The sequence below is a fragment of the Terrapene carolina genome, unplaced genomic scaffold, assembly GCF_002925995.2.
Source record: "Terrapene carolina triunguis isolate 2854851 unplaced genomic scaffold, T_m_triunguis-2.0 Scaffold58, whole genome shotgun sequence".
Lineage (NCBI taxonomy): Eukaryota > Metazoa > Chordata > Testudines > Emydidae > Terrapene > Terrapene triunguis.
The window spans coordinates 73,849,558-73,863,303 of record NW_020664409.1 but is presented as its reverse complement, the minus strand read 5'-3'; the positions used below and the strand labels follow the sequence as shown (position 1 = coordinate 73,863,303).

Below are 13,746 nucleotides of genomic sequence, written 5' to 3'. Positions count from 1 at the left end.
TCTACCAGTATGCTAGCCATTCACTATATCACATGGTTACTAACATTAGCACAGATTAGCCCTTTGATTGATTCTTCTGTAGCTACGGCAGTCAACTCTCCTCAGATCCAGCACTGAAGCAAGGCATTGCTCTGCTTCCAAGCCACGAGTTCAGTTTTAACAACTTATATGTTGGCTATACTGCTGGGTTTTTCCTGTCTTCTCCCACTCAGCACTAAGTTACTGTATCAGTTTCCTGCTGCATTTCAACTTTCTAGAGAGACTCCTCTTAATGAAAGACAGATAGGGCTGCTTCTATTGCCCTGACTCAGCATGCTAAGAAGACGGTTGTGGACCAATTGCAGGATGAGCCAGTTGTAATGCTTTTTTTTTTTTTAAAATAGAAACACAGAACAAATCAGAGAAAATGTGTTGCTTAGTAGAGCATTAGGGAGCACTGTGGTGGCAACAGTAACTATTTTTTTAAGCAGACCCTTTTGGCAGATTCAAAAACAGCAATGATGAGCTAGTTGACTGAAGGGATGGTGATCGCAATACTGAACCTTTAAGATTTCCTGACTTCTAGTCCTGGGAGGAAGAATCCAGTGTATTCATACATGACAGCATAATGCCCAAGATGCCTTTTTACTTTCATGCCCACTTTGCTTACTGCATTTGTAACAACACAGAATACAGAGTCAAGAGAAAGTCCTGAAAGAAACTGCTTCAAATTGAAATTTCTCATTCAGAAATAGTGAACTGCAAGACTGATAAATACCTGTATCATTGAAAATATAATCAAGGTAAGAAGCACAGCTTTAGTCTTTCATTCAATGGAATTGTTTTAAATGTTTAATATTGGATTCCCAAAGTTTCCTCCATAGTAACAGATCCTGTGACAGAAAAAGCTACGGCTCATGCTCTCAGAAATTCATTATGTAGCACTGTGCAATAAAAAACACAGGATCTTGTTATGCAACCAAGCATCTGGGGAGATTAATCCTGATTTAAAAAAAAAGAAAGAAAGAAAGAAAAACCTCTAAATGCAAAATATCTATGCAACAGGAAAAGGATGATAGCAAAGGAAACTACAGGATTTGTGCAACAAACAAAAATGGATATTAGGAAGCACGATTTTATGAAAGAAAACAAATATCAGAAATATTGAGCATTTAGGTTGTTATCTTTAGAGATGCTGAGCACCTAACAATTCCCATTGAAATATGGAGGAACTCCATCGAGAGTTGGAAGTGTCAACATCCAGCATATCTCAGAAGCAGGTTTCTGCCCATGTGGGGACTCAAGAGCAAGGACTTGGGGACAAGATGAAGGCATCAAGAAGGATTTAAGTGGTGGTGCCATCAAACCAATGGCATACACAAGAAATGTTGCTTTGTGTAATGTGTAATTTGTAAAATACTAAATAATGTTGCTTAGCTGAATACGAGAGTATCGATTGTAAGCTCTTTTGCGCAGGAATCAGGTCTTCTTTTATGTTAGGAAAGCATTTAGCAGATAGCATATGCTGCCAGGAATAAATAGTAAATAATATTAATGGGGGATTATCCCAAGTAAAATTTGGCTTCAAGTAAATAATAAGTGTGGTTATTACAAAAAAATGACTACAAGAGTAACCTTAGAACAGTTCATATCTGTGTGTCTGCCAAATCACATCTGCCTAATTTACTGACCAGAACAAGCTTTTCCTATGATCAGCAAGCTAATAGCTACAGGTCATGCTCATATGTTACTTCCAATTAAGAACAGTTCACAGAATGTGTAACAAAATTGCTTATTTAACAAAAACATTTCTATAAAATTATCAGTTTAAAAAAAGCAGTACTCAGTCTGACATGTTAAGTCTATTTTTAATATTTTTTTTCCCAGGATCTAATATATAAATACAATGGTAGTAACGTACTCTTCTTATGTAAGCTTGGATGGAATATGTTGAAATCTACTTTCTGTATTTTATATAAATAATCCTCTAAAGCAACCTAGAAAAGAAAAAAAGGTTTAGTATGTATAACGTACACAAATAGCTATCAGATACAAACAGCAGTATATGAAATATTATTTTATAAACATCTAAACCACCTAATTAGGTGGTATAATTTTCAGATGTATTAAGCACCCAGGACTCCCATTGAAATAAAAAAAAAAACTATTACTAATTAACATTTAACTTGGTGCATTACCATTCAGAAACTTAAACTAGTCACAAATTACTTCACCACTTAAAGAGTGCACTGTTATCACACTTACTGTATAGAGAAAGGCAGGAAATGCTTTAACAGGAACATTTTTACTGAAAGACCTAGCCTGAAAGGAGAAGGAAAAAAATATTGAGTAGGGAAGTTACCATGTCAAAGTGAATTTCAAATACTGAGTTTTATGGCTCAAACTGGCAAAACTTATGAGCTTAAATCTTTCACATTTGAATATACTGCAATGAAGAGTACAACTTTCTTTATATAAAAAACCAAGCACCATCCTTCAGCATATATAGAAGTAATTACAAAACCAAGTGTCTAATATTGTGAGATGCCTGTTACCATTCCTGTGCCTTTTCGCAGGCTTAAACTGTAGGTAAACTGGTATATTTTTATTCCACATATCTGCTCCCCATGTGTTCTGCTTGTTTTAATACTTTTATTCCTGTTAGCAATGTACGAGAGGGGGTGGGGGGCTGACTTCTGGTCTCCACATCATAAGAATTAATAACTTGGGGCAGGTCTACACCAAAAACTTAAGTTGACCTGGCTATGTCACTCAGCAGTACAAAAAATTCACACCCCTGAGAGAGACAGAGCCAACCTACGCCTTGGTGTAGACACCACTAGGTAGTTGGAAGAATTCTTCCATCGACCTAACTACCAGCTGTAACTACAGCAATGAAAAAAACACTTCCCTCACTGTATCCAGTATCTATACTATGGCACCATCACAGAACAGCTGTAGCACTGTAGCTGTAGTATCTGTAGTGTAGACATAGCCTTAGGTTCCAATGCTGCAATCAGATCCACTAGCTCAGACCACTGGGTCTGGGCAAAGCCCCACTGATTTCTATGGGGCTCTGCATGGCTGCGGGGGTCTGAGACAACAGATCTGACTGCAGGACTGGAGCATAAACTGCAGTTGCATTATTTTTAAATCAAGGTATACAGTTCATTGAACCTAAAAGAAAAACCACAAAGAAAAAATTGTCCTTTAATATTTCTTTATTTATAAATACAGGATCAGTGTTTTTTTCCAAAAACATTTGTTCTGCTTTTTTAACTTTAAAAATACCAAGAATATCAATGATTGAATTCCCTGTTTTTTCTAAATAGCCCCCTGGAGAACTGGACAAATAGAATGGAATAGTAATAGGCTGAATCTTGAAATACAGCTTTAACATCCCTCAACTGAAAGAAATATCCCTTAAATATTCCAAAGAGCAGGATTTTTTATTTTAACCTTGGAGGTTAAACAGAAGAAATAAAGGACAATTCCCACCCCCCACCCCCCATTTTGCGGGGTTAAGTTCACCCTTAACTAAACCTACAACACACTTTTGTTGGTTATATTTACTGGTCATGATGCATGAGCCAGAAAAGGATCCAGCTTGACTTTCCCATGTCTTGCAAGGCTGACAGTTAGAAAAACATCTTTTTGCTTGGTAAACTGAGCACATTTGATGTTGAACAATTGAGAAGCATACAAAGAAACAACAGAAGCCATCTTTCCAGAGTTACATTTCAGAATAGAACTATATTTTTAAAAAGAAAAAAAAAAAAAAAGGTGTCAGCAGGACTTAAGATTGTTAAAAGGGACTGCCTTTGCAACAGAACTTTCACTTGTATTCAATACAATTTTGATTGTTTTCATTGTATTTTAATCACAGAGCTTTTAAAGAAAATTACTCTCTTCAACAGCTTATTTTGCCCTCTACTGGTTATAAATTTAACACTCCCTCAGTATCTGCAGTAACTGTCATTGCAGGAGCATATCACATCACTTAGGGCATGTCTACACTACAAAACTTGCCGGCACAGGTCACATTGGCATAAAGCCGCCACAGTTATTATGTTGCTTGTGAACGTGCATACCTGACTCCTTGTGTTGGCAGTGTGTGCACTCACAAGGAGTGTTTGTGTCGATGCATAATGCAGTGCACTATGGGTAAGTATGCCAGTGTACAACTTGCCCCCATCCAGTGCCAAAACTTCCCAAAAGACGGTGCAATGCACAGTGGGGCACAAACAAGTCATGCAGGGTGACTGGGACTGCAGGGTGCAGTTCCCATTATGCTACTTTCTCCACCTCTATCCCAGAACTGTTGTGCCTATTATGAAAATCTCACAAACCCACATGGGACTTGTCACCATCTGCCATCTCTGACAGAACTACGGAGCCTGCGGTATTGTCATAAGCATTGCATGCACAGGATGCATGATCCTCCAATATCTGCAGAGCCACAAGAGGAGCCAGGAGAAACATCACAATTTCCTGGTGGGCATATTGCTGTAGGACATAGAACCATTCAAGATGGATGGTGGTGTTCATAGAGCAGCTGCAAGCAGTGGAACACTGCTTTTGGGCCCGAGAAAGGTGCACTGGTTGGTGGGATTGCATCCTAATGCAGCTTGGGATGATGAGCCGAACTTTCAGACACACAAGGCCACATTCAGGGATCAGTGTGCCGAGCTTGCCCCAGCCCTCCAGTGTAGGGACACCAGAATAAGAGCTGCACTGACAGTGGAAAAGTAAGTGGCTATCATGCTATGGAAACTTGCAATGCTGGATTGATACTAGTCAGTGGGAAATCATTTTGGAGTTGAAAAATCCACTGTGGGAGTGGTTGTCATACAAGTGTGCAGGGCCATTAATCATCTCCTGCTATGCAGAACTGAGACTCTCAGCAATATGCAGGACATAGTGGATGGATTTGCAGCAGTGGAGTTCCTGAACTGCAGTGGAGCAATAGACAGCACACATATTCCTATTTTGGCACCAGACCACCTTGCCACAGAGTACAACAGAAAGGCCTATTTTTTGTGATTATGCAAGTGCTGGTGCATCACTAGGGACACCTTACTGACATCAATGTTGTCCTGTCAGGCAAGTGCAGGACACTCGCATCTTTAAGAACACAGGACTTTTCAGAAAGTTACAAGCCCAGACTTCCTTTCCTGACCAGCAAATTACCATTGGCGATGTTGAAATGCTAATAGTGATCCTTCGGGAGCCAGGATACCCCTTGTTCATTAAGCCATATGCTGGCCACCTAAACAGCAACAAGGAAAGACTCAACTACCAGCTCAGCAGGTGAAAAACGACAGTTTAATGTGCTTTTGGTAGATTGGAGGGGCACTGGCATTATTTACTCTCAAGGCACAGAGCAAAACCGCTCAGGGATGCTTTGAAAGAAGATTTTATTGGCAATATACCACAACACATTACTGTGGATTTTGCTCTAGCTGACCCTGCAGTCTGAAGACCTGTTAGGAATTGTGTGGTGCTTGGTACACATCTATTAATATAACATTGTCAATGCACCTATTAATTTTGTGGTGCTTGCTGTACATATATGATTATTACACTGTATTTGTCACTGATCCTATGAGTTGTGGCATAGTGTACCATAACAACTAACTGGTTACTTTCGCTACCACCAGACGTTCTGCAGTATATGTTGTGGCCCCCCTTACCTAACTCTACAGGGGAATGAAAAGCAGATAATTCTACCTTTCTTTGTTGTACCACTATTTCTTCTAGTACAAGTAAATTAATGAAAAGTCAATAGCTGTGTCCTGCTAAGTTGGGAGGTGCCATCACTGTAATAGGAAAAACGTATACACTTACCCAAGGTTCCTTCCCATCAGACTCACCCATGCTCGACTGCCAGGATCAACTGGACTGAGATGGAGTCTCAAACATGTCCTGGCTCATGGCAGAGCTGGACCTCCCAGTTGCATGTCCCACCAAGTATGGCATGCAGCTCCTTGTAAGAGTGACAGCTAAGCACAGGATTGACTATTGGCCTCCCTGGTCTTATGATATGCCTGACACAGTTGCTTTGCTTTCACACAGTCCTGCTGTTGATTCCTATCATATCTCTTTTCCTGCTTCCCCTCAGCAATCTGCTCATAGATGTCCATGTTTCTACGGCTAGTCCATAGCCATAGTTGCACAGCCTCTTCTCCCCACAGGCCCAGGAGACCCAATAGCTCCTGTCCATTCCAGGCTGGAGTGCGTCTGGAACGCGTAGCCTGCATGGTCAGCTGGGCAGCTGCACACAATAATGGAGAGCTGCTAGGTGTGCTCGCCAATATGGACAATCACGAAAAGGCATTTAAAAAATTTGCAGGGTTTTAAGGGGAGGAACTTCCAGTCTCTGACACCCAGGCAGTGGACTTCTCAACTGTGACCAGAGCAGTCAGTGTTGGGCATTGTAGAACAGCTGCTGGAGGACTGTTAGCGTCTACATTCGCACTGCATCGACCGCAGTACTTTCTCAGAGTTTACATTGGTGGGAGACAAATTTAAGTGTAGATACATGCACAACTAGGTCAACACGAGGCAGCTTACATTGACCTAACTTGGTAGTGTAGACCAGGCCTTAGTCTAGTCATGGAAAGACCAACCAGTGATCAGTAAATTAAATGAGTAAATTAACTCTACCCAAGTTTCCGTGCAGCTGCCTATTAAGCCCCGCGCAGGGGCTCAGGGCTGCAGGGGCCCAGGGCTGCGGCGGGGAGAGAAGCCCCTCCCTGGCGGCCCCAGTGCAGACCTGCCGCAGCAGGGAGAGGAGCCCCTCCCCTTGGCCCAGCCCAGCCGGAGCGAGGAGCCCCTCCCTTGGCCTGGCCCAGTCCAGGCAGGCTTGCGGGAACCCTCTCTTCCCACCGCAGCCCCGGGGCAGCCTGCACCCCAAACCCCTCATAAACACTAAGACACTCCCTTGCAAAACCTGGAATTGAACCTTGGCATCCTAAATCTCTCCATTCCTCTGCTGTCAGCAAATACCTGTGAAATCCACCGGCAAAAACAAGCATCTCATCCTCCCTCTAGTGACTGGTCCAGATAAAGGATAACAACCCACTACTGCTACCAGTGACGGTTAGTTCCAATGGTCTGAACTGTGCTGATGACCCAAAGTTGGGGTTAACATGGTTCCATATGGTAGAATTCTTGGGGTCAGCTTTTTTTTTTTTTTAAGTTAGGAAATTATATGCAAAAATCCTAAGAAGAATTTTAAGGTTGCAAAGTCAAGCACGCAAAACTTAGGAAATGTTAGGAAATAGCCAACACTCTGAAAAATCAAGACTTAGTTGTTTCAAATTGGACAACCAAAATTAGTGGACACTTGACAATTTTGACCTTAATCTTTATGTGCCTCTGTTGCCCAGCTGTAATGATAATAATCATCATCATCATCATCTCACAGAGATGTTGTGATGTATTCAGATACTATAGTGAGAGCACCATAAAAATTCCCATGAGGGAGTTAATAATTTTGTAATTAGTGCAGTGTTTGGATGATGCTAAATAAGGCCTGGTGGCACACGCCAACTATGAAAGATAAAAAGAAATATTGAAGACCCATTCATTAAATGAGGCAGGGATGCTGTGGGGGGGAAAAGGATGTCATTATGTATAATTATGTAATTAAAGAATATCACAATGCATAAGCACAAGGGGGCTGAACTAAGGTTGCACAGGCAACCTTAATTCTGGCATTTAACTTTTGAGAGCTTGTCTTTGCACCTTAATGTTCTTTTAATGCAGTTTTTTAATGCAATTAATTAATTAAATGTATACACACACACAGAGAGAGATTGTTGTAACATCTGGTTAAAAGCACTTCTTGTACTATTTATATTTTCTGGAGAAATGGGAAAATGTACAAGTGCTTATGTAGTATGTACCAAAGTGCTTTTTATAAGCATAGCCCGTATGTTTTATTTTCAATATTTATAGCAACAGAGAGGTAAAGAGTAGGTCTCAGTGTGGCTTCTTAAGTTCAGATCCACTAATTGATCCATGTGAATAACAACCTGTGATAAAGCCGTTGCACAAATACTGAAGTTTGAAACAGTGATCCCAATTCGACTGGCTGTGGGGCAAAAACAAAACCAGAGAAACATCGCTGGTGTAGCTCACTATGCATATAGTAGGTAGTTTCCAGGAAAAAAAAAAGTTTGGCACTATGTCTATGGCTGTGATCCTGGAATCTAATCTGTGCAGGCACACCCTTGCATATCCTACATCTCATAATGACATAGAATAGAACCTCAAAGTTATGAACACCAGAGTTACAAACTGACCAGTCAACACCTCATTTGGAACTGGAAGTACACAATCAGGCAGTAGCAGAGACCAAACAAATAAAAGTGCAAAAACAGTACAGCACTGGGTTATACATAAACCACTAAAAAAACAGAATGTTTAAAAAAAAGATTTGACAAGATAAGGAAACTCTTTCTGTGCTTGTTTCATTTAAATTAAGATGGTTAAAAGCAGCATTTTTATTTTGCACAGTAAAGTTTCAAAGCTGTATTAAGTTAATATTCAGTTGTAAATTTTTGAAAGAACAACCAAAATGTTTTGTTCAGAGTTATGAACAACCTCCATTCCTGAGGTCTTCATAACTCTGAGGTTCTACTGTATGTGCAAAAGCTTTCAGTCAGTAGTTATACACACATACAGCTATCTCTATATAGATAAATTCATGCAAGTGTGTTTCCATAAAGAGAACCTCCATTCAAAAATTATTTTATTGTTTTAGAATAAGTTTTTTGGTAGGTTTATTCTCCAACTCAAAGGACCAATCAGTTTAACACTACAAGGCTGTACTCCTCAATGTAATTGCAATCAGCACTTTTATGATCACTTTCAGCATAGGCACCCAGGACTGAATAGGCTGGGAGATTGATCTTCTACATGAAGGTAAAAGTGTTTTTAAAATATTTGATGCAATAAATAAGGTGCCCAACAAGACACCACCACATTTCGACAACACTTCTAAACATGAAAATTGATTATATGCTATCAACAAGAAAAGAGGAAGCTCACATGTTCTAGATGAACGTGCGCCTGGCTGGCAATGTTGTAAATTACATCTCTCACATTTTTCTCTTGATTGGCTCTTATGAAATCTTCTTGCGAAACTCCATGCTGAGAGTGAAGAGCAAAAAACAAAACACCCATTTCTGCTTAACAAGAGAGTAGGAAAGCCAGAAGCCTGCCTGGCAGCCAGACTACAATCAAAAATCTGAAAAACGTTTATGCATATTTTTAAAGTAGTCAGTAGGAAGCAAAGCTCAGTGAAGGAAAAGACAGGAAAGAGTAACTAACTCAGTCTTTGCATAAACTGACTCTCTGAATACTTTGTAGTAACTAGGGATAACTGAGCTAGAATTTAAATTCTGGTCATCTGAAATCAACTTCTTGCGTGTCAAGTTAAAAAAAAAAAAAAAAAATCAATCAACTGAGGCTAAGCAGGGTAAAGGAAAAAGTTACGGCTTAACCGGAAAAACAGCTGGTCCATGAAGAAAGGTATTGTCATAGGACTGGTCTATACTCAGGGCCGGCGCAACCCATTAGGCAACCTAAGCGGTCGCCTAGGGTGCTACAATTTGGGGGCGGCGACCGCAGCGGTATTTTGGCGGCAGGACCTTCCGCCGCCTCTGTGGGGGGCGGCATTTCGGGGCGGGACCTTCCGCCGCCTAGGGTGGCAGAAAAGCTGGCGGCGCTCCTGTCTATACTACAAATGGTACCATGTTTGAACACTTATGGAGAATTGAATTAGGTGACACAATGGTGACAATGACACTGTGGTTAATGCAGACTAAGACAAGTTTGGTTCAGCATCATGTCAACTAACTTACTTATTCACAAGGCTGATTGAATATGGTAAAATTTTATAGTGAAGACAGAGCCACACAGAGGATATGGATTCAAGAGCAATCTGGTGACTCTGACTAGCTGCCAAGATGCCTCTTGTCTCTGCAACACTCGCAGTCTGAGTAAGAGGGAGATTACCTTTGCACCCATCTCCTACACCCACCGATGACTGAAAAGTTTCACAGTCACATGACTATGGCTGTGATGGCAGGGACAAGCACAATTCTGTGTGGGTGTGTGTATGTGTACCTGGGTATATGATATTAAGTTATATTGAAACAAAGATATGAAAGTTGGAAGGCCCTAATCAGCCCCCATCATGAGTTACTGTTTGGGATGGACGTATCAGCCATTTTATGCTTCTGTGCCATTCACATAATACTGACCTAGCAGGAAAGCAAAGCCAAAGGTTATCAAATTTGGAGCTCTTCATTATTCTACACAAAACAACCAAAACTTGCAAATCAAGGATATTAATTCACATTTAAATGATATTAATAGAAGACTAGTGCATGTGCCTTAAGCACTGCCACAATTAGATGGATTTATATAAGAGCAATGAGAACGATGTCATAATTTGAAAATGCAAACAGATAAATTATTAAATAAATATTCAATGCCTATGTCTATAGATTTAGCCACAGACTCATTTGAACATTAATGGGAAACTTGTGTTTTAATCCTTGTGTCACTGACAATTACCTGTTAGCGTAAGGGCTGCTGAATTCCAGTGCCAGTTAGGTGTTTTCTCTCAAATTGTACAACTAGACCCCACATGCTATAGCAATGAGTGAGCAAATACTTGTAGTTACTATTGAGTTGCACAGAAAAAGCAAGAGTATGACCACAGCACAGCAAAGAGAAGGCTAGGGAGCTCATTCTGAAACAAAGGGAACAACACTAGAAAATTTAGCGCTGGGAGGAAGGAATTGATTCCCATTCCATGTGTATTTCTGCACATGAAGAAAAATCCTAAAATGCTACTGAATTGCATTTTAGTACTAAAAAATTTCAGTGAGCTAGTACTAAAATAAATAAAAAAAAAAATCACTCTAATCATACCTCCCAAAAGAAGCAAAGCAACAAGACCAAGAAAAGCCCTATCACTGAAAGAGCATGCTGGGGGTACTGCAAGCCACAGGAAGTGAACCTTCTACTAATAGCAACTAGGCTCTTCGACATTTACTTTCTGGTCTAACAGAAAATACTATCTATCTAAAGCTGAGAGATGTAGTTAGAGATACTATATTGTTTGTTCCCAGTCTATACTTTCTTACCAACATACAAATGTCCATAGGAAGAAAGACCTTTCGTCTTTTACTATGATACGGAGTTGCTCTTAAACAGGTGACAATGCCTTGTGCTTTCCCAATGTGACTGGCTGCATGGTCTGCATGGATATCCCGCACACCTGTATTTTCAGAAATAAAGGTTAAAAACCACATAACCAACCATAGAATAGCCTGAGTGTAACATATTAACAAGTCTCATGAGCAGAAACTACACAACTTTCATATTACAGCTGTTAAGAATATATTTGCCTCAAACAGCATATGTTCACAGATTGTCCTTGAGACCTAATCTCACAGGTGAAAGCTAGTAAACTAGCTGACTGATTACTACATTCTGGAGTGAGACATCTCTTAGGGCTAGTCTACAATGCATTTTTTGCACTCGTGTAGCTATACCAATGTAGCTAAACCAGTTCAAACTCCTATTACAGATACACTACACCAGTGTGAAAACTGACTTGCACTGGTACTGTTTACCCTAGTACATCAGTGTAGTTACATCAGTGCAACCCCTTACCCCTAGTGAACAAGAAACCAGGAATAAAATTTCAGCAATAAATACTAAGCAAAGCCAAGTGAAATTCAGAATTTCTGTCCCAAAGGAAATTCTAACATTTCAACTTTTGATTTGTCCCAAATCTAGACAAAAATTTGAAATTTTGATTTTTTTTTTTTTTTTTTTTCAGAACAGACATTTCTAAAAAAATTTGATTCAGAAATACTGAATTGTTTTAGTAGAAAATGCTGAAATCAAACAAAACATTTCGACATTCTGAAATTGAAATGGAGGGGGAAAAAGGGAAGCAATGTCAAGGTAGACCTCCAAATCGGGAGATGAAGGATGAGGCATCTCTAGAACAAATAACAGAAATATCCAAAACACAAAATGGGGAACCACCCAGATTTCTGTTAGAAAATCAATATGGCAAAACATAAAACATCCAGTAAATTCTTGGAATGTGTTGGGGGCACCTTCTTATTTCAGGAAGTGGAAGAAGTAACCAGAGGGGCACCCATTTTAGTTTTGATTCTGACCAACAGGGAGGAATTGGTTGCAAATCTGCAGGTGGAAAGGAGTTTGGATGAAAGAAAGCATGAAATGATAGCATTCATGATTCTGAGGAACAGAAGGAGTGAGAGCAGCAGAATAACAACAACAGACTTCAAAATTGCAGATTTTAACAAACTCGGAGACTAGTAGGTAAGGTCCTCTGGGAAGAAAATTTAAGGAAAAAAGCAGTTCAGGACAGTTAGCAGTTTCTCAAACAGACAATATTAAAGGCACATTAGCAAACTATCCAGGCATGAAGGAAAGATAAAAAAATAGTAAGAAACCAATATAGTTCTTTAATTAACTGAAAATCAAAGAGGAATCCTACAAATGTGGACAGATTGCTAAGGATGAGTACAAAAAAATACCACAAGAACATAGGCGAAAAATCAGAAAAGCTAAGGCACAAAATGAGTTACACCTAGCAAGGAACATAAAAGGCAATAAAAAGAGTTTTTATAAATACATTAGGAAAAAGAAAGACGGAGGAAAATGAAGGTCCGCTACCTAGCGGGAAGGAGAACTAATAATGGATGACATCAAGCAGGCTAAGGTGTTTAATACCTATTTGGTTTCAGTCTTCACTAAAAAAGTTAATTGTGACCAGACGCTTAACACAATTAACACTAACAACAAGGGGGTTGGAACACAAGCTAGCATAGGGAAAGAATGGGTTAAAGATAAGGTAGATGTAGTCAAGCTGGCAGGGCCTGATGAAATTCACCCTAGCGTAATGAAGGAACTAGCTGAAACAATCTCAGAACCATTATCAATTATTTTTAGGAACTCATGGAGGACAGGTAAGGTCATCACATATGCAGATGACACTAAGATGGGAGATTGCAAACACTTTGGAGGACAGGATTAGAATTCAAAGTAACCTTGATAAATTGGAGAATTGGTCTGAAATCGACAATCAATACAGACAAGTGCAAAGTACTACACTTAGGAAGGAAAAAATCAAATGCACATCTAAAAAATTGGGAATAACTGGTTAGGCAGTAGTACTGCTGAAAAGGATCTGGGGGTTACAGCGGATCACAAATTGACTATGAGCTATCAATGCAATGCAGTTACAAAAATGTCAAATACCATTCAAGGGTGTATTAACAGGAGTGTTATAAGATACAGCCCTGGGTGGGGCTCAGATTACAGGCCCCCTGCCTGGGACTGAAGCTCTTGTGTTTGGGTTTGGGTCCCTGCACCCAGGTTGGTGGGACTTAGGCTTTGGCCCTCATGCCCGGGGCAGTGATGCTCCAGCAGGCTCAGGCTTCGATTCCCCCTCTACCCCTGGGGTCATGTAGTAATTTTTGTTGTCAGAAGAGGGTCGCAGTGCAATGAAGTTTGAGAACCCCTGAGATACAGGAATAATTGTTCTGCTCTACTCTGCACTGGTGAGGCCTCAGCTGGAGAGAGTCTAGAGAAGAGCAACAAAAATGATACAAGGTTTAGAAAACCTGACCTCTGAGGAAAGGTTAAAAAAAAAAACTGGGTATGTTTAGTCTTGAGAAAAGAAGACTGGGAGCTGGGTCCTGA

General features: G+C 40.1%; 1 protein-coding gene across 2 annotated transcripts in view; it reads right to left on the bottom strand.

The window, feature by feature from the left end:
* Positions 1 to 457: 457 nt before the first annotated feature.
* The window catches only part of NDUFAF6 (NADH:ubiquinone oxidoreductase complex assembly factor 6), a 34,187-nt gene continuing 20,898 nt past the window's right edge, over positions 458 to 13,746 (bottom strand). For both annotated transcript variants that reach the window (XM_024202179.3, XM_024202185.3), the window contains 4 exons: positions 11,145 to 11,278; positions 9,037 to 9,138; positions 2,245 to 2,301; positions 458 to 1,976 (listed from right to left, as the gene is read on the bottom strand). In XM_024202179.3, coding sequence (XP_024057947.2) covers positions 1,848 to 1,976; positions 2,245 to 2,301; positions 9,037 to 9,138; positions 11,145 to 11,278 — 422 coding nt within the window. In that variant the 3' untranslated portion in view covers positions 458 to 1,847. The remainder of the gene's footprint in view (positions 1,977 to 2,244; positions 2,302 to 9,036; positions 9,139 to 11,144; positions 11,279 to 13,746) is intronic.